At 31.8% G+C, this 21,175-nt stretch overlaps 1 protein-coding gene across 1 annotated transcript in view; it reads left to right on the top strand.

Moving 5' to 3' along the window:
- Window positions 1–12,545, top strand: part of LOC129216522 (uncharacterized) — a 53,303-nt gene extending 40,758 nt beyond the window's left edge. Inside the window, exons 3-7 of the mRNA XM_054850736.1 lie at window positions 1,414–1,508; window positions 1,700–1,792; window positions 3,326–3,388; window positions 4,388–4,468; window positions 9,726–12,545. Coding sequence (XP_054706711.1) covers window positions 1,414–1,508; window positions 1,700–1,792; window positions 3,326–3,388; window positions 4,388–4,468; window positions 9,726–9,848 — 455 coding nt within the window. The 3' untranslated portion in view covers window positions 9,849–12,545. The remainder of the gene's footprint in view (window positions 1–1,413; window positions 1,509–1,699; window positions 1,793–3,325; window positions 3,389–4,387; window positions 4,469–9,725) is intronic.
- The last annotated feature ends 8,630 nt before the right edge of the window (window positions 12,546–21,175 follow it).

Here is a 21,175-nt window from a genome sequence, read left to right as displayed (position 1 = left end):
TAAAACATACCATGATCACATGTACCCCCTTTTCCCCTGCATTTTTAGTGTAAGATAATATTTGTTGAACAATTACTTTTCTCAACTATGTTTAATCATGGTGTATAAGAAAAACTGCAATTTTTTATTTTGTTCTGAAGTAATTTAGGAGTAAAAACAATATTTGCAAGAGTCTGAAAATCGTTTACACTGAAACAGGGATCTACATGGTGTTCCGTTTTAACCTGTAAGACCTTGATTTTCCCAACCGTTAGTCCTAGGTGCATACTTCCAGTTGCAAAAATGTTCAAAATCAGATGCAGGGTTAAAATATTGAAAGTTTGAGATAAAAATAAGTCAAAAAATACAAAATTTAACTTTTTATACTAGTCCCAAGTCCCTTAACTTACATTAAGGGAAATAATCTCATTTGAAAATAATTCCAACACAAAAAGTTTGAAATTAGTACGACCAATATTTACCGAGATATGAAACTGAAACGCAGCGCTTTGTGACTTAGACCACTTTTCATTCGCTGTCAATGACACCTTTTGGGGGAAGATATAGCGGTTAACAAGTGTTTAAAATGAAATGTGTGCATAGAGTGTGGGTCCTCAAATTGTTCGAGGTTTTGTGGTGTATTTTTGCGTATAACATTTGCATTTATTTTTGAATAGCAATTAAAAATATAAATACCTTGTTTTTCTTACTTTGAGACCTGTCATTGTTTTGAAAGGGCGATAATTTCCAATCTCATCTTCTGTATGGTCCCTTAAAGCTTTGAAATGGAATATCTCTTTGAGTTTTGATCTCACAAATGTCAACTTTTTTGTGTCAGTTATAGTTTACAATGGAGATTATTTTTCTAAACATTAGTTAGGGGACCTGTGGCCTGTATAAAAAGTTAAATTTTGTATTTTTTGACTTATTTTTACTTCAAACTTTCAATACCTAAACTCTGCCTCAAATTTTGAACATTTTTGCAATTGGAAGTATACATCTAGGAGTAACGGTTGCAAAAATAAAGATCTTGTAGGCCAAAACGGAACACCCTGTACATAGTTTTGCCAGTTGAAGTCAAGATTGTATAAATGCAGTATAGGTAGTCAAATTTAGAACAACACATTCTAAAAATGCAAAATTAATTTATAATGTAAAATGAACTCATTTCAATTAAAGATTTTGTTTAAAAAAATCACTTGATTCAGATCAATTAATTTGCATCAATGATTTTTTTTTTAAATCGATTTAAATTCTGGTTTTAATCGCAATTTATATCAAGCTCATTTAAATCAACAAACCCCGTTTATTAAATAGTGATTGTCACTCTTGTCATTTGTTTGCTGGCTTTTAACCTCAACGTCTTTTTGTCTATTTAAAAAATTGTATTTGATATAACCCTTATTGTACTTATTAATTATTGTTATTTTCTAGTTAGAAACATGTTGCTGCTATGTTCTGTTGTTTCATTTGCTCTTGCAGTGTACATGCTAGTAGTATCCGTAATTTTGATGAGAGCCCTTCGAAAGGTAAAAAAATTCGAATTTCATTGACATATTATCTTTAGAACTTATGAAAAATTAATCAAAATATTTGTGATAAAAGCTTTTATTTCATTAAAAGGCTTGTTTGAAATCTTTGAACTATTGGTTCTATTAAATTATTATTATTCTGTTACTTAAAAAATCCTTTTTCTCATTTTTTTATTTTACAATTGCAGGAGCTAGAACAAAGATTTAGACCATGGCTAACAGCTGCTATAATCTTTACATCATGGAACTTCTTTTCAATATTCTTCAGATCAGTTGCTAATGTAAGTATTGATTGAGGACAATGATTCAAACAAAATTAACGGTTCCGTTAAAGGCTTTCATCAGGATAAAGACAACAGCTTCTGAAAAATCCAATTAGAGTTGTGACAATAGTCCCCAAAACTTTCTATTAGAAAAAAAAAGTACTTTTCTGAAAGTCCCCATTGAAACAATAAAATTGTTCTCTATAAACCTATGGTAGAATAAGGAAAACAGTTTTCCAAAAATGACAACCATTGCTTTAAAAATCTTCACCAGGATAGAGAAAATAATTTCAAAAACAACATTCTGAATACAGAAAAATCCTGAAATGGCATCAACAGTAGGTATATCTAAAAAGGAAAAAAAATGGATGGAAAAAACAGTTCTAAAACATTCCTTTTCGAATTAGAAAATCCCCAAAGCTCCGCATTGGAATAAAAACACCAGTTCCTTAAAATGCACAATTTAGACTATTCTTTAATAATGTTAAAACTGTACATTTTAGGTCCCAATTAGATTACATAAAACAGTAGTGAAAATTTCAATTATAAATTCAAGAAGTTTTTAGTGATCATTTCTAGGCTAAATAAAGACTATAAATGATAAAAAAAAAGGAGAAACTTGTTTAATCCTTCATTATCCGAGAAGCCTAAAGACGGTTGAAAACTTTATTTGTCTGCACTTGAGCAAAAATAGCAACAAGCTGACATTTATTCAGTTCAGTTTGCTCTGTCAAAAAATCAATAACTTGGTGGGACCATTTTAAACGTGGAATTAAAATTAAAATTGATATCAGCTTAAATGTTTTTAATAACGTTGAAACACTAAAATTTCAATTCTCAAAATAAAAATTTTAACGAACCTTTCCAGGCTGCACAGACAAATGGAAATAATTAGACATTAAATAACAAAAAAAAATCATAAGGGGAATTTTTTTAATCCCTCATTATTTGAAAAGGCTAATTTTTTATATTTTTTTGGTCAATATTTCATTACCATAATTATTTGTTCATCAATGTCCCTTTACTGCAGGAGAGAAATAAAATGTATTATACTTCTATGTAGAATTTAAAAAGTAAATGAACCATCATTTTATACAATTTAATGTTTCAACTTTTCTTTAAAAAATTTAGTTTCCAAAAGAATGTTCTCATATTTATTTGATTGTTTAACTGCAAGCTGTGTGTAAATAAAAAAATGAAACATAACCACATCTCATTAAGTGTTTTAATTCATGCTCATGCAATTCAAATGCAATAAGATTTTAGCTTGTGTGCAATATACATTCTGCATATGTAAATATGTGTGTGCATCTATTGCCTGTCTGTCAGTGTAATTTTTAGAATTTCAAGTTTTCTGTGAGAAAAAAGTACTGTTTTGCTATTTTTGCATAACTTAGAAAATTAGATTAACTGAAAATATTGATCCCCTAAACAACCATCATTTTTAAAATTTATTTATTTAGTTTTTTAAACGATAAATGCTAAAGAAAACGATTTTGTGTTTGAATTTTAGTGGAAAATTGTAAGCATAAATTTTTCCTTTAATTTCAGGATTTGTACTATGGTTATCATCAAGCGATGTTGATTTTATGGACTGTCATGCTGATTTGTAATGTAAGTCATGCTAATTATGCACATCTTTTAATACCAGTACATATTTGTTTTAAATCATCATAATGAAGATCAAATGCTACGGAGTATAACTGCTTTTTTCAATTAATGTTGCATCTCATACTTATATTGCTCTAACACACCCAAGGTATTAATTATAACCTTTTTGAAGCTTCCAATATTTTACACCGAGTAAAAATTAAGTTTTACAAATTTAATAATTTATTTATTCTTAATGTAATATTTTTACATATTTACAATGTTTGGTCTTTAAACATGCAAATAAATCTTTATACCCTTTATCCAAGTGTCATTTTCGTCACTTAAGACTGACTATATACGAAAATGTGAATTCGGGTGAAGTCTCGTCTCTTTATGTTACGTTAGTGCTCGCGTTTCGGTCTTTTCCCTGCCCCGTGAGACGAAAAAGAGTTTTGAATGATTTTCTTTTAGAGTTTGTTTCAGGTAATAGAATAGATGCTATTTACTGTACAAAAGTATGCAATGAAGTACAATACTTACAGTGTGCACTAAAAGAAAGTATTTGTCGGTGAGCGGACTAGGTTATCTCGCTATTGGTCTAAATGACCCATATACATTTTTGAAAGCTATGCAACCTTTAGATACCGAAGGAAAGTCTCAGAATTCTGTGTGAGGGTTGGGGAGTTACTCAAGGTCAGCTATACAGATGGCCCCATTATCATGAAAAGGGTGCCCCCCAGACCAACCCAGAAAATAGTTTTTGCTAATGCGACTTCAATAAAAAAATATGTTCCAAAATGTTGCTGGGATGAATTGAAAATGGGCTCAAAATCAACCGTCCAATCATGATCAATGTATTACCGGCCACTATTATAAAGTTTTCTTTAGTTTCTATGACTTCGGTTAAAAAAAAAATAAAAAAAAAAATTGTACTTAGTTTGCTATAAATATATTTTTCTGACCATTCAAATGTTTTTATTTTGCATATATTTTTTTCAAAACTCAACAATGATTTTTTAGATATTTTTCATCTTGGTTGTGCTTTCCAATTTTCAAGAGTTGACTGATATTACAAGGCTGGAAGATATGGCAAGAATGAAGGTATTTTTCATTCATCATGTTTTGTATACTTATAAATTTGCATACATAATTTTAAAAAGTAAATACTTTTATGTAAATCATAAAAAAGCTCGACTTTCTAGAAAATTTTTGCACTACCAAATGTCTAGCTCGTGTTCAATTGGTAACTGATGACCTTTCTTTTATTCTTACACTTTTCGAAGGAAAAACTTATTTCTGGGTTTAAATTTTAAAGTCCCTCTTATACATTTTCCCCCTCGATGTTTAAACCATCCGTAATCACTTGATTAGAATTTATTAACAGTTGCTATGTTATGCAATTTTTTTTAACATTGATAAACATTTGATCACTTCTCCCTTTCACAAATGTTTTTTAAAAAACCTAGAGAACAGCTTTAGTAAAAAAAACTAGCATTTATTATGAAGTAAAATTTATTTATTTAACACATGCTACATACAAAATAACTCTTATGCAGGCTCTTCAGTATTTCTTAACTATAGAACTAAAACGACTTTGTGGAGAGCTCACATCCAACCAAATGTTTGACTGTCATAGTCTGAGAGAGTCGCAAATAGCACACCCAGGGATATCATCGACAATCTTTATATGGAAGAAATGAGATCTGAGACAGTCATGATTAACAAAATAAAATGTGAGACAGAAGCTTTTCTTGAGGTATTAGTAACATAAGAGGCATTCACCTTAAGGATGAGCTTATCCTTATGTGCCTCTGCTGCTTCTGATTAAAAATTGTCTTTATATAGTCTTCAAGTAGCATTGTTTTCAAGCATCTTTTTTTTTTTTAATTATTAGTACTTAAAATGTTCATTACATTCATCCTTGTTAATTTTTAAGTTCTTTCATTTGTTTGAAAAATAAGTTTATTATCTTAATATATAAAAATCTTCTGTGCAGATGTTTGTCACCATAAGGCTTTTAAACGACTGGACCGATTTTGATCAAATTTTTTGTGTATAATTAAGTTGTGGCGAGCATGGTTTCGAAGCGCGATGGATCGAATCGGAAACGTTTTTGTTAATTAATTAATTAATTTAAATGTTGGATGGTTATATCTCGCAAATGATTAATATTTTAACATATTGTTGAGCGAGAATTGAAATAAATATTTAACCCATTGCCAAAGGACAATAAGAAAACCAGCTCTGCTTTTTGTAATGAAATTTCCTACTGTGATGTGTCAATTGAGAGTACATAAAACATAGAGAGAGAGAGAGAGAAGCCTTCATTTCTTGAAAGCAATGATTTTAGGTCCCGAGATATGTTTTAAAGTAAAGTACTGGAAGGTTCAGCCAAAACGTTTGTTCGGTCGTCGTAGTTGAACCATGTGACCGGATCAGTGCTTTAGGTTTTCCTAACCAAATGATCAGAAAGTACCGTACCTCACAACATTTGTTTCTTGGCTGAAATCCATCTGAGTTTTAGCACCAATGTCAAGAATACTTTAAGGATTATCAAACCAATCAGTATATTATTAAAGTAAAAGATGACGGAATTTAAAGACGAAACAAATTTTATTTTCGTCCAGATAAATTACAACAGGGTAGTTCTGTACATAAAAGATCAGTGCAGGGGAAGATCTTTATCTTTAGTCGAAAGAACAAAATAGGCAATATATGAAGTTTTAAAAGTTTTCGTTCAAAATTTCGGACCACTTATCGGTCGGAGTTAGCTTTGCTCACTGAGCAGCTGGATTACAGTAACGTGGTGGCTTGGCGACTTTGGATATAAACAATAGAGTTGCGTGATCATTTATTTACATTTTAAAGCTACTGTTAATGTAATTTATTGTATTTATGTTTGTTTGGAGAAATATTTCAAATTGCAAAGAAGTGTTTTTCGTTTTTAAAGAGTGTTTAAACACTTTAGTTGAAGAATGTTTATTTTACATCGGAAGAGAGGCTTCGCTTATTCAGAGAACTGTTTTTACCTTTATCATTTTTTTTAAACAATATCCTTTCAATTGCTTTGTTCTTTTTCATATGGCGGACTTTGCAGCGGGATTTCCCGTTTGTTCTAGATGGGTAGTTAGTTTTTTGCACTTAATATCTGAGGACGCCTTTTATCCTTTCAGTATGGCTGCAGGAACAAACCATCAAGTACGGAAGCAAAAATAGTTAATAAAACAACTGCTCAGTGGGCATTAGATAAATCAAGTTGTAGTAAATACTATACGCATTCTGACACCAAGCAGCTTAAAACATTTTCTTTTTACTTAATTTTTTCAACAAAACGGTTCAAACACTTGACATTTTATTGAAATTTTTTATCTTTTCAATTTACAAAGTTTGAACAGAACAACATCTGTCGGGTCCTCTAGTTTTTTTGGTAAATTTCTTTTTGATTACTTTCAAAATTCTGATATAAGCTCCCATGTATACCAATTAAGGTTAGACTTAATTTTTGCCTGATTCACCATCAGTTAATCTGGCACAGTTTCTGGTTTACATAAGTTTGGATTAGTTTTGATATTTTCGACTTCTGCGGGGGCTTGTTAGTCACTTAAATGGAGGTTCTCAAAACAACAATCAAAAATAAAATTAGCAGATACGACAATACACAAGCTCTTTTTTTCGTACTTTTTTAGTTTATTTATTCAATGCTTTTTTTTATAATTTTCAATTTTTTTTATTGTTTTATTTATTTTTAGCTGTGGGGTTTCCTTTCTAGCTGATATGACTAGCTGACTAATGCACAGCATTTGTGCTCGAGAGAAAGAATTCAAAAACCGGTTTCTTAAGCAATTTTCTGAAAAACAGGAAAAGTGTGACTTAATTGTTTATTTTTCACTGATAGCAGTAGCAAAAGCTTTAAAATGATGTCTTACTTTTGAAGTTTGATTAAGTATTAAAGAAGTTATGGCATACCCATAAAAAAAAAAGCCTTTATGAAATAATATATATATTATACTGTTGTAATTTACCATGTTAAAATAAAAAGTTTTTTTCTGATTTCTATGCAACAACACAACTGTAGTTTAGAATCCTGCCCCCCCCCCCCCCCCCCCCCCCCGAATGAGTTATTATATTTTCAGGGGGATTTAGATAAGAATTCAATTCAGAAAAATTAATTGTTCAATAACTACATTTTGTAGCATTTTGTTACATTAGTGATAGTAATATTGTTCATGTATAAGTAAAAATAACCAAAAAGTTCTTTTGTAATATTTTTATGGTTTATTAATATCACAATTTTAATTCATATCAAAAGTGCCTAACTATATATTTTCAACATCGGTCAAAAAAAGTCTTATCATTGTGCACCAACTAATGCATATTTTTTATTTATGAATCACATATAACCAGGCCCGTGTCCAGGATTTCATAAAGGGAGGGGTTGAAACCTTTTCCCTTTGTAACTTCCGTTGTCAAAGGAAAACTAACTACACGTGTTGAATAGTTCATTTTAGCTCGATAACTAGGCTTTTTTTTAATATACGTTTTGCGGGGTTTTTTTTTTTTTTTAATGAAATCTTATTTGTACAGTTGAACATTTTGTAAAAGCACACATATTTCTTTTATGCCACCTCATTTTCCTTCTTTTTTTTTTTTTTTTTTTTTTTGTTTTTCTATCAAATAACATTGAACAGGAATTGAATGAAAATAAAAATTTTTTTTAAAAAAAATATTGCTATTTCGCATAGAAACATTTTTCTACTGTGTGAAACGACTAATTCATTCAACACTAAAGGCGTACCATAAAAAAAACAAAAAGCAAAGTAACCATTTTCCCTGCTCCTAAGTTTTTTTTTTTTTGGGGGGGGGGGGGGGCTACGTCATTGTCTAATATTCTTTTAAATAATTTTCCCCTGCATGCTTAAAGTATTGCCAGACTCTTCAACCATTCATCCATCGTTAATTTTTTCAAGCACTTAGAAGCGAAGGTGCTTGGGAATCCTACAATTGAGGAAAATGTTAATTGTTAAAGATAAGGAAATATTAAAGAGGGTGAATACTGTATCAGAGTTTAACTCTAAAATTAATAAAAACTTAAAATACGTTTTGGAAAATCGTTTAATGACTCATTGATTTTTTTTTTCAATGGGAGGGGTTTAACCCCTAAAACCCTCCCCTTGGACACGGCTCTGTATATAACTGTAAAAGTAGCTAAAAGAAGCAAAATGAGTAAAACAGCTTTTGCTAAATTAACACCATTAAAATTGATAAAAATGTAAAATGAAGTGTTAGATAATTATTTAATGTTCACGTATTGAAAAATAATGTAAGAAAATAAAGAGTGATTTGAAGATGCATTTACTATTTTGAAAACTTTAGTTATTGCTGCTTAAAAATATTGGATATTTTTGATATTTTCAAAAATTTCATGATAGTTTCGAACCCTTTATGTTATTAGCAGGACGCTCTTACCTACTGAACTAACTTCTATCCCGGTGCACTATACACTAAAGCAATGTGTACGTCATAAAGAAACACAATAAATTGAAATCGATGTCTCTATTTTCTTAAAGCAATTTTTTTCAGATATTCTGCATTTCTTAATGTTACAATTTATGTCTTGTTTCCTGATTTTAACAACTGCAGAACTGTAGCATAGAATCCTGCAGTGAGTTTGGAGTACATGTTCATGGTAGTTTGGACCAGAATTCTGCTGAAAGAAATAAAATTAAAACAATGTTCTTCCGCTCATGGGGAGCTCATGACCTTGACATTATTAGCACAATGCTCTAACCAACTGAGCAAATAAGTCTCCATTTTAAGATGCTATGCGTTGAAGCACTGCATAATAATAGTTATTAAAAAAAAAACTGAATAAGTTGGTTTTTACAACAAAACAACCAAAATGTGAATTATCTCTTTATTTTTGAACAAAGGAGTAAAAATAATCTTAAAAATGATGCCTTACTTATGAAATTTAATAAAGTGCTGAGCTAGTTAGAGCATTCTCTCAAAAATCCCTTTGAGAAATTATATGCAGTTGATTCTCTATTAAACAACTTTCAAAGGAACACAAAAAATTGTTCTTAAGTAGAATGTTTCTGAAACTACAGTGGAGCATCCAGGACCATGAAAAGTCGTCTTTAAATAGGGAAAGTCATCAAATAGAGTCGTTAAACAAAGATCCAACTCTATATGATATTTTCATCAAGTTTTTACTTTTACAATATTTTTATTTGGTTTCATGCAAATGTAATGTTCTGTAAATATATTCATGCAAGTATACTCCAACTTAAACTTATAATAAATTGTTATGAAAGACTTATTTTACTTTTATATTCTTAACTTGTTTTGTTTTCCCCAGATGGGTACCATGAGCAGTTTGAATACTACATCTCACAGTTTGTCTCATTACTCAGTAAATATGCTGGGTGGTGCTCAGTCAAGAGCATCAACTCCTCATGGATCAACATTTGCTGCAGTCTGAATTGCCAGTATTCACATTTTAAAAATACAAAACCTATTACCAAAAACTTGGCATAAATAAATTGTATTGCATCATTTGTGTGTGTGCGTGTGTGTGTTTTTTTTAGAAGCTGAATGTGAATTTTGCATTTGTGAATGCAGAATCACCATTATTATGAAAAAAATTCACAGGAATGAACTATTGCATTTATTTATCTGTTTAGTTTTAGCATTTTGCCACTTTTATCATAATTTCGCATTGTCACTTTTACAAGCTTTTTAATTGGTAATTTTGTTTTAGTTTTTTCTATTAATGCAAGATTTGATTGTAAGTGTGAACTTAAGAAAACGTTGTCAATCGTTTTATCCATTCCTTTACTATGTTGCTTTTTTGTTTATTCAACTTATTTCTAAAGGTTAAAAAACTTTTTTGCATACATAGAACGAACATAACAACAGTTATGTTTATGTTACAGAAATTTTAGTCTATATCTCAATGACATTTCTGTTTGGCAGATTTCGTGGTTATTTGTTTCTCCTCTTCATATTTTCTTTATTTTCTTAGATTCTGCTGCTTATTGTGATAAATTTCATCTTAAAATTTGCTTCAAAAATATCTTTAAAATATTGCTCCCCCATGCCAAAAAATTTCAACATGAATAGAAAATTGTATGTGAAGTGTTTGTTATCTTTGCTCACAGGAAAATAAAAGCTGAACTGAACTCCAGCTAAAATCAGGGAACAAAATATTTCTCAGTTCTAGTTTACCTAAACTGCTTCCTATTCGCAATTAAAATTATTATTATCATGTGTACTTAGCTTTTGATTCAAAACTGTTCAGAAATAAGTTTAGTTTTGCAGTAAAAAAAAAAAAGATACTATATCAAAAGAAACTACTGTTTTACAGAGAAACTATTTGGTAGGTTTTATAAACTGTTTAAAACGTTATGTAAAGTGTTGTTATTAAGATTCATTCCACACATCCAATAATGACATAATAGTGGTAATAAATTTATTTTATTTGTTAAAGATGGAAAAGTGTGAGCTAAATCCTTACAGTATTGTAAACTCAGTTTATGTGTTATGAAGCTATTATTTCCACTTGCACTCCTGTTCTCTTAGTATTTTTAATATTATGCAATGCAAATATATTTAAAATGTATGATAACAGTAATAAAGCGATTTATAAAAAATAGATGTATATATTTTTTTAACTTCACTGGTACAGGGTAAGGCGTTCGAGAATTCATATTTTTGGAACCAGTTTTATTTCTATCGTTGATGTATTAAAATAGCCGTCTTAATATAAAAAAAGAATCGGACAACGTTCCATTTTGTGCAATGTGCATCTCAGATAGCGCCATACATGTCTTATGTATATTTTAATGTGAATCTCTTATTTTCCAATTTCACGAAATGCTGTTTTCAGTGTCAACATTGGGAGACAAAAAAATTCTTATTTTTACTGTTCAAATGTTTAATTTTTGTAAGAGTTTTTCTGTTATTCATTTGGTTTATTGCTACCTTATTATGTCGATCATAATATTGTGTGTTTGTTTATGCTTCGTTATACCATTTCAATTGATTTTCTGTTACTTTTCAGCTTATGTCAAAAATTGAGTGTTGAAATAAATTTATATATATTTTGAATTCTACATTTTTTTCTTTTTTTTCATTAAAATCAGTAGTTCTCAACTTTTTTACTGCTTAGGACCACTTGGTACCTCTCCAAATTCTAAGAGGACCACATAGAATATAAATGTATTTACTCAACGATTATATAACATAAAATGAAATGAGGCTTAAAAAATTAAATAATCAAAATTGTGATGTTTCACGATGGTATTTAGCTAGTTGGATGTAAACCAGAGAAATAAGAAATTGCTTATTCAAGTACTATAAATTTAAAGGTATTTTTTTAATAAATTTAATTACTATAATAAAATTAATTTTCACTAGCTATTTATGGACCACAAGAAAATTGCTCACATAGCACTACTGGTCTGCAGACCACAGGTTTAGAATCACTGCATTTGATGAACAATATATTATTATTATTTATGTTTAAAGATTTTTGTTCGGTCTTGTTTTTTTTTGCATTAAATGGGGAAGCTTTTCTGAAGCTAATCCCAGAATTCCTACTTTTTTTAAATTGGGGAATTCTGGTTACAAAAACTTTTAATTTATTTGGCATAATTTTACATTTTAACAATACAGCATAGATGAATTAAAAATGGTTATTCCTCTGCAGTAGCTGTTTAGAATCTTTCTTTCTCAGAAAAAATGCCGAGAGAATTTCTTTTTTTTTTTTTAGCTGCAGAACATGAGTCAGGACAAAAAAAAAATCCTCCGGTTTTGAGGGGGGGGGGAAGCTAGAGGTTGTTTTAGACTTTTTACTATGTGCCTTGTTCTTTCTTAATTCTATATGCATGTAGTACTTTAGCGCTTTTCGAGATTTTAAAACCAGGACTGTTTCACCCCTGATTTAAAATCTCCCAAACCGTCCATGTTACATTCCAAATTAGAATTCAAACATGTTTTCTGTATGAAGTAGTGCTATACCTTACAGAAACTGTAAAAGGTTGTTTTTTCTGCTGTTGTGTTAAAGTCATGTATTTTGTTTCTATGTAACACTTGAGAACCGGTATTTTTATGTTTATACAAATCTGATTTGTGATCATTTTTACACAGTTGTATATACATAATATTTTTTGTAATAAAATGCATTTATACATAAATGATTTTATCATTGCTACTCTTATTCCTGTTTTTATTTTTTATTTCTTTTTTTTAAGCTTTTCAACTGATGCAGTCATGAGGAAAAAATCAAAATAACTTTCACATTTGAAGATGCTTGAAATTTATCAAATTTTCGTGCATAATATACTCTACAAATTTCAATTACCAAATTTTTGAGGAGGGGTTTTCTTCACACTAAAATGAGCATCAACTTTAAAATGTTCAAAGATAACTCCGTTTTTATCATATAAGTAGTCTCTGCTTAAAGTGATCACCGTTCATGTTACCAATCGCTTATTGTTATCAAAATTGCTGGGTCCTGATTTTCCCTGTTCATTTGTCTATTAAAATTATCTTCCTGTCATTATTACATTGTTGAATTTAATTTGTACGAAATCAAGGATCGGTTTTCTGTTGGAAACGATCATAAACTGCTTTACCAACTCAAGAGTTTGCAAAAAAAAGTTGACCAGGAAATTAAAAAACGATATCAAACCCTTCATATCATCTCAAAAGCAGGCCCGGATCTGCATACCATAGTGTGGAGAGGATCTCGTTATGCAACCAATAGTCCAAGAAATTGGAAAATTAATAAATAAAAAAATAGACTTATTAATGTTGCACTTATACACTGTTGGCCTCTAAGAAAGGGCCCTACAAATTTTGTTGCAGGGGGATCCAAAATTTATAGATCCGGGCCTGCTCAAGAGATGTGTATATATGCACACACATAGGGGTGCAACATCGATGTTTTTGGACCATCGATGTTTTGGTTTCGATGTTGATGTTTTTGCATTTTAATTGAAAATTAAAATGCCAAAATATTTGCTCCAATTTTCTCGCTAGGTAATTAAGTTTACTTACGGAGTTGCCAAAAAAAAATTCATTTTTTTTTTTTTTGCACCTATTTTGTAAGATCAATTTTTTTTTTTTTTTTTTTTTTTTGTGGAGAGGATGATTTTCAGGAAGATCACTACAAGATAGTTGAAGATTAAATAGAGAGTGAGTAAGAGGTCAAAGCTATTGAAAGAACCTGACACTGGTAGTCTGGTAGAACTTGCAGTCTATTTCAAGGCTCCAGTTCTTAAACTAAAGGAAAGTCCTATACGTTACTAGGGTGAAAATAATAACTTTAAAAATTCAGAGCTGGTAAAAGTTGCTTTAAAATATTTGATTGGATGGCAACTTCTGTTCCATCGGTAAGAGATATTTCTCTGACTGGTGGGATAGTTTGCGAAAAGAGAAATGCACTTCTGGGGGGACAAAGTAAACAAACTTCTTTTTCTCCAAACTGTCAACACCAATATTCGGGGTTACTTATTGACTTCCCCCAACAAGTCGTCCCACTATTACTTACAATTTGTGTTTAATTATTAACTAGCAGTACAACACATATTTCTTGCTCTTAGAAATAATTGTTAGAATAAATTTTGTATTTTTAAAATAATTGGTACAACTTTTTCTCATCACTCAACTAAGTGCTATGATACATTTTTTCTTTGATTCTTTTGATGTAAATTTACTTTTAGTTTCATTCAGTTTGAAAATATTTCCTTATCACTATAACTAGTTTGTATCATGGGTGCAAGACCTTCTGTCTCGGACAAAATTTCCGGACAGAGGTCTGGGCGGAAAGAAATTCGATGACTTTCCTTCAGTTTTTACATAAAAAAGAAAAATTAAGTGTTTGAAAAATATGCTTTAATTACTGCATACCGTGGACCGTTCCACAACAACGAATTTACATAGACATTCTCTCGATTTTTTGCCATGGGCTTCTTTTGTTCGCAACGTGCTTTTGGAGGAGTGACTCGCACCGTTTGACTTTTTTGTTAGGAAGTTCTGTTATTTCCTACTCGCATTGCAGACCGCGGAGTTGCTCGCTATTCTCCCTGACTTTTCGAATTAATCGTCTCTATATGAAAATTTAGCCTTTTCTCGTGTTATTTTCGTTCATCCTTTCGGGTTTTTTTTTTTTCTTTTTTTTTTCCTTGCTAACTTTACACGCAGAAATGAAAATTATGTGCACTCTTAAAATGTCTTATAGTTGAATCTGAATCACCAATTGAGAGGAATTGCTGGCGGGATGAAATGTTTACTCCACAGCAAAAGACGTTCACATACTAGGTAAAACAGGAACTATCCGGGGATTTTGAAGATTTTAATGAAAATTGGAATTTTTAAAAGAATCGGAGGGGGGGGGGATTTCAAGTTGGTTCGAAACACCGATGGGCAACTGCTCCTGCATTTTTCACATGTTTCTGGTTAAATATTCTAAGACTTGAGGAATCACTAAATTCCATTGTCTTTCAATCTAACAATCGCTAGAATGGGAATATGGGGGGGGGGGGAGAAAAGAAACGAGAAAAATAATTGCAGCACGAGTTGGCGAAACAACGCTGCTCTTGCAGAGAGGGTAAGTCCGCAAATTACCCCACGATACTGAGGTCTTAAAACGTTATACCTTGGACAATCTAAGGGGGGGAGGGGGAGGAGCTGCTCAAGGACTCCAGAATAAAATATCGAAAAACTGAATTAAATGCCATATTTGAAGCTAGTAGTGGTTCGGGATTTCTCTTCTGCAAACTCTTAAAAATTGAAAAGTCAAAAATGTTTAGGCTGTCTTTAATGTTGTAAAAGTGGGGAGGTTTAAAAAAAAATCGGAAACTGGAGTCTTAAAAACATTAATTTAGGCAATCTTTGGCGAATTTATGAAAGATGGTTTTGGTATTCTAACCTGAAAATGTTTTGTAACTGCTGTATTAAAAACTATTTGATGCTAAAAAGACTTAAAAGAAAGGGAATTCGGGACCCTCTTCCGAAAAGTGTTTGTAATTGAAGTTTTAAAACTTTTAGGCTGTCTTTGGCAATGTCAAGAGGGGGGGAGGGGGTGCTCTCTTTAGGCGAAATTTCGAAACTGGAATCTTCAAAACTTTAGACCGTCTTGAGGTTCAGGGTCCCCTTCCCCGAAAAATATTCAAAGCTCAAGTATTCAGAACCCAGCTTTAGGTAATCTTTTGGGGACTTGAGAGGGAATTTGAAGGCTTTATCTCAATAAATTTAAAACTTAAATTCTTAAAACTTCAATGATGAAAAGGTTGAACAGCAAATTTAAGTCAAATTTAGTGTTCGGGGGGGGGCGTACTCTCTCCCCTGAAAATTTCTCCATGCTGAAGTATTAAAACGCTATTTTGGCTATTTTTGAGAAAGTTAAGGGTTAGAAAATTTGGGGGGGGGGGTTCTCGAAACATTTTCGAAATTGAAGTCTTAAAACTTGGGGTTGTCTTTGGCGATGTGGGGAGGGGAGTTGCTCTTTTAATAGAAGAATAAATCTTAAACACAAACTTACACTTCCTTTAGTAAACACAAGGAGAGAGGGGAGGGGGTATTCTGCCGCCCAGCCTGAAATTTTTCAGTTTCTGAAATTTTATGAGCTTTGTTTTGGGCTATCTTTGGATGACTTAAGGGAGTAGAAATCTTCTTTGAAAAAGTTTCCGAAATTATAAAAGCTTTTACGCGGTCATAAGTCATGTATATAGGGGTATTGTTTCTAAAAAACAATTTAGAAACTGAAGCCTTAAAAACTCAAATTTAGGACATTTATGGTGAACTCAAAGGAAGGGGTTCGGGAGTTCTCTTCCAAAAGTTTTTCCATGATGAAATATTTAAAACGCCACTTTAGGCTATATTTGAGTGCTTTAAGAGGGATGTGGTTCGGAGACCCTCCCTGGGGTGAGGATTCAGTTCCCATATTGCTTTTTTTTAATTACTGAATACTGGACAGTGTACCTCGTTTAAAAAATAAATCTTCTTCACTGAAGCGGTTTTTTTTATTGCTAATTTCACCTCCTGCTATCTTATAAAAGAATTCTTTTTCAAATGAAGACTGTGGGGGGGAATGGTGCCAGTTCATTATCATAAGGCACCCATATCCTTCCCACACCTTTTCTTATTTTCTGGTTTGTTTGCGCTATCTTGGGTAGACTTTCCGATCAGAACTGATTTATGTTGCAAAAGTAAAAATTTTATGTCCGAAGCAATTTTATTGCTACAATAAAAATGTTTACGATTGTCAAAAAACTAATGGCGGGGAACCCCGAACGCTTTTACCCCTAACATTACCCAACATCGTCTAAAATTGCATTTTTGGAACTTCAATTTTGAAATATTGCCGAAGGAGAGTTCCTGAACTCCATTTCGATAATGCATTCAAAAAGCGTTAAAACATTGTGAAAGATGGAGTACAGTTTTGTTTTTAAAGCTTCAGTTTTGGGTAGAGCTCAGAGTTCCGCCCCCCCCCCCCCCCTTTCTCTAATATTTATGAAGGTCGCCCAATATTGTGATTTTGAGATTATCAGTTTGAAAAAATTGATGTAAGAGAGTCCCTGAACCCCTCTTTTCACTGAACTTTACCAAAATGACCTACCATTGAGTTTTTTGGACTTCAATTAAGAAAAAATTCTCGATCTCTAAATAATAATGTCTCCAAATCAATAAAATTGCGGTTTCAACACTTTAGTTTCGGAAATTTTCTTTCATGAACCCCTGCTTCCCAACGTTACCAAAGAATACCTAAAACTGACTTCAGTTTTGAAAAAAAATCTACAGAGAACCACAACCCTCTTTTCTACTAGCGTTGCTAAAAATTGCCTGAAACTCGGATTTTTGACTTAAATTTTTAAATTTTTGGTGGAGCCTTGATCTGTTATTTTTCTTCTATGTAAGAAAAATTTGGAAATAAGATAGTTTTCTTTCGTCATAAAATATTTTTTTAGTTTTATTTTAAATATTGTTAATCGTTCCAAAAGTAAAAAGCTCCTCTAGTTTCTTGGTTTAAAATTAACAATCTATCAAAAAATAATACCGTTCACCGATCCAAGTGTTTAAAGATTTAATTGACTTAAGTGTGTGATTTATACTTTTAAAATGTTATTATTAGGTAAAAATTAAATCGGAAGGAAGGAATCTACTGTGGCCATCTGTCTCGATTTATGAGGACGTGTCCCGAATTTTGTAGAGAAGTTTACTAAGCAGTATGAATGTTAAAATTCAATAATAAAGCTCAATTTTCCAAAAAGAAAAAAGAATTAACTTAAGGAACGCCGCCTGCCTACCCCCCCCCCCCCCCCCCACCCCTCCGTATCTCCTTTGACTCCCTCTTTTTTCTGTGAACCTGCCACCTCAGGAATGGCACCCCAAGGAGAGAACAATCAGTAAAAACGTAATGTTCATTTGCTTTCATAATCTTCCTAATTAGCTTTTAAAACAAAAAGATGCTTTAAAACAAGACTCAACGCGTTATTTACAAGCAAGTAACTTTTGCAGCTAATACGAACAGCCTAATTTGTCATTAAATGGCTAATTAAGGCACTGATTTAAAGAAGATTAAAGTTTATTCCTTTTACGTAGTTATTTTATCTTTCCTTCCGAGGACTTATCAAGAAGGGGCTTAGATGTGTTTGTAAAAATTTGAAGAAATTACCGGTCATTTTTGTCCGGTCAAATTTGAGAAACGTTTCTTGATGTTTTGAAACACTTATGTGTCTAAAAAAAATTCTTCCAAAATTTTTTCCCATATCTTCTGACTAAAAAATGCAAATTGAAATTTTTATTCGAAGTGTGCTCCGTGCTGTATGCGGTTGTTAAGACAGTTACATAAAAGATTTCCTTTGTTGCTTAAAGAATCTATTATATTTAGTATGTTGCAGCTTTCATGAAACTTCGTGCTCAGACTTTCAAATACACTCTGTACATACTCTGCTTGTTTGTTTTTAATTACAAAAGAGAATCTCCCACTTGCAGCACTTAACAGTAAAAACTAATAAGCACCAGTTCAAATTGATGGTGAATATCTATATAACAACAATTATTCGATTTCAAGAGAAATAACTGAGTAGCATTGTAATAAAGTTCGATTTCCTCACTCGCTTGGTGAGGCTCGCATTGAAAATTATCAAGCAGCAGTATCTTTTGTAGTTTATCTGTATAAAAACTTTTTGCTAAGTTCTTGCATTTTCTCTCGAGATATGGCAGTCATGCTTACCTAGAAAAATGTTCGATTGTGCTACATCTTCAGGCAATCAAAAACTTATTATACCCTTTCCTCATCGATGTTCATCTATAAACCATTTTCTTCGAATCTTTTCATCACTTTTTGAGATACATCAGTCAAACATGACGAAAAATCGTTTGATTTTTCCATCCTTTTAAAAGCTGTCACTTTATTTTGTAACATATTTTTTTCAATAAATTTGACTACCTCTTCCCGTATTGTTCTAAAAAGGTGTAATATCACACAGCTTGTTACCCCCTGGGATCCCTTTGTCACAAACTGTCACAACTTCAAGAGCGACCTTATTTGTGAACTTCCCGTTAGAGCAATCGGTTCCAAAACTGTTCAGGATCAGTCTCAATCCGATAATCCAGGATCTGAGGGGGGTTGAGCATACATGGAAAGGCTGACGCAATATTATTTCTGATTATTGTTACAGGCACGATGGTGATTATGAAACCACATGTCGTCGCCCCCCTGGGTGGTCGACAACCCCGGGGGAGGGGGGAAAGCAGTGGGGGAACCGTTTTCTAAAACACTCATAACTCGCGAACTATTTGAGATAAAACACTGAAAAAAGTGGCAATCGAAGCAACAAAACAAGTGCTTCATAAAAGCTGAATATAATTATGGACCTATCTTTGTTGGTTTCTGAGTAAAATTCCATTTTTCGCAAACAAGCAAAATTTTTGAATAAAATGCGCAAAACAAACTTTTTTTGACCAAAATAAATTCCAAATCAAAATTGTTTGATTTTTTTTTTCAAATAATGTCCAAAATACCATTATTCAGTTTGTTAAAATCATTTACGTACTGTTAACGCGTTGAAAAACAAAATGACAGTAGCAAGCTCGAACACGATTTGCATTATAGTTCAGGATCTGAAGGGGTATTTTGAGCATGCATGGAAGACTTGACGCAAAATTATTTCTGATTAATGTCACAGGCACTATAGTGAATATGAAACCACATGTCTTCCCCCCCCCCCCCTGGATGGCCGACAACCCCGGGGGAAGGGGGAAAGCAGTGGGGGGAGCCGTTTGCTAAAACACTCATAACTCGCGAACTATTTGAAATAAAACACTGAAAAAAGTGGCAAAAGATGCAACAGAACAAGGGCTTGAAAAATCTAAACATGTTTATGGTCTTATCTTTGTTGGTTTTTAATTAAAATTCCTTTTTTAGCAGCCATGCAAAAATTTTGAAAAAAATACAAAAAGCTTTTTTTTCAAAGATAAGTTCTTTTTTAAAATTATTTAACTGTTTAGGGAATCAATAAAACCTGAAATTTCATTATTCAGTTTGTTTAAAACTACTTAATTATTACCGACGTGAGCGTTAAAAAGCGAAATAGAAAATGCAAGCACTTACCTAAGTTAGCACAATGAATAAGACGGCAGTATGCTAAGGAGAAAAAAAATAAGCCTTATTATCCTTATGACGAACTATTCATTCTTTAGTTTACAAACTTATTCTAATTGCAAAGCACATTTAACTATGGCTTTAATTTTGTTATATACTGCTTTAATTTCAGAGGAACTAGGGAACCAGGCCCAGAGTAGTTTCAATTCAAATATAATTTTAATTTATTTCTATTAATTTGTGTTTTCAATTTGCACAAAAGAATATTGCGGGTATTGTTTTGCGGATATTGCTTTTTATAATTTACTCAACAAAGAACAATGATACAAGAAATAATATGTACTAAATAAATATAAAAAATGAGAAGCTTGAGCTTTTATGAAAACGAATATAAAATTATACACTAGAGTTCTAAAAAAACTAATTAAATAAAATTAGTAAAATAATGCGTATTAAAAAATAATTGTAGAGTATCAATATGCATACATAAAGCATTAATATATCAGAAATTCTGAAAGCTGGATCATACTCTTTTTTGTTGACTTGTAATTGTTCTATTGAATCGTTCTCTTCTGAGTATTTTGTAGTTTATGGGTTTTTGCTTTAGCCTTAAAAGCACAGTATTTACAGCAAGATGAATTATTAATAAAACAATTACAAGATTATTTACAGCTTTTGCCTGCGCAGGGTGGAATTAAACTACCTGGTAACACTGGCTGCATCATAAGGTGTGGAGCTTTATTGATTTATTTTCATTCAAGTGAAACCCAAACTTGGTTACATCTAAAGGCACTGCTAAGGTACAGGGGAATTGATTCAATAGTACAGTATTGAGCAATACTTCTTAGCACATGTTGGAAAGAATTGCAGGAGCATGGTAAAGAGCTGATATTATATTTATTTCTGATGGAAATGATAAGAAATTATTGTAATGTACTTTCCGAAACTTCTGGTTTTCAAGTTATGAAAACGACAGTGAGATGTACCGATCGTGTTTAAGGTCCACTCGTGTAGTTTGACAATTGGAGAGAAAATTTTATTATTTTTTATTTGGAGACCTGCAAAATCTTTGCTACATTTGAAAGTAGTGTTTGGGACATTATGAACCAGAGTCATTCATTCCATCGATAACTTGCACTTTGTTCTTAAAATAGGGTGCTTCTTCCAGAGTTTTGCTGCAAGAAGTATCATTTTCA

This window comes from Uloborus diversus, chromosome 2 (genome assembly GCF_026930045.1).
Source record: "Uloborus diversus isolate 005 chromosome 2, Udiv.v.3.1, whole genome shotgun sequence".
Taxonomy (NCBI): Eukaryota; Metazoa; Arthropoda; class Arachnida; order Araneae; family Uloboridae; genus Uloborus; species Uloborus diversus.
Note: the sequence above shows the minus strand (reverse complement) of the source record. Positions and strands in the feature narration are given on the sequence as shown.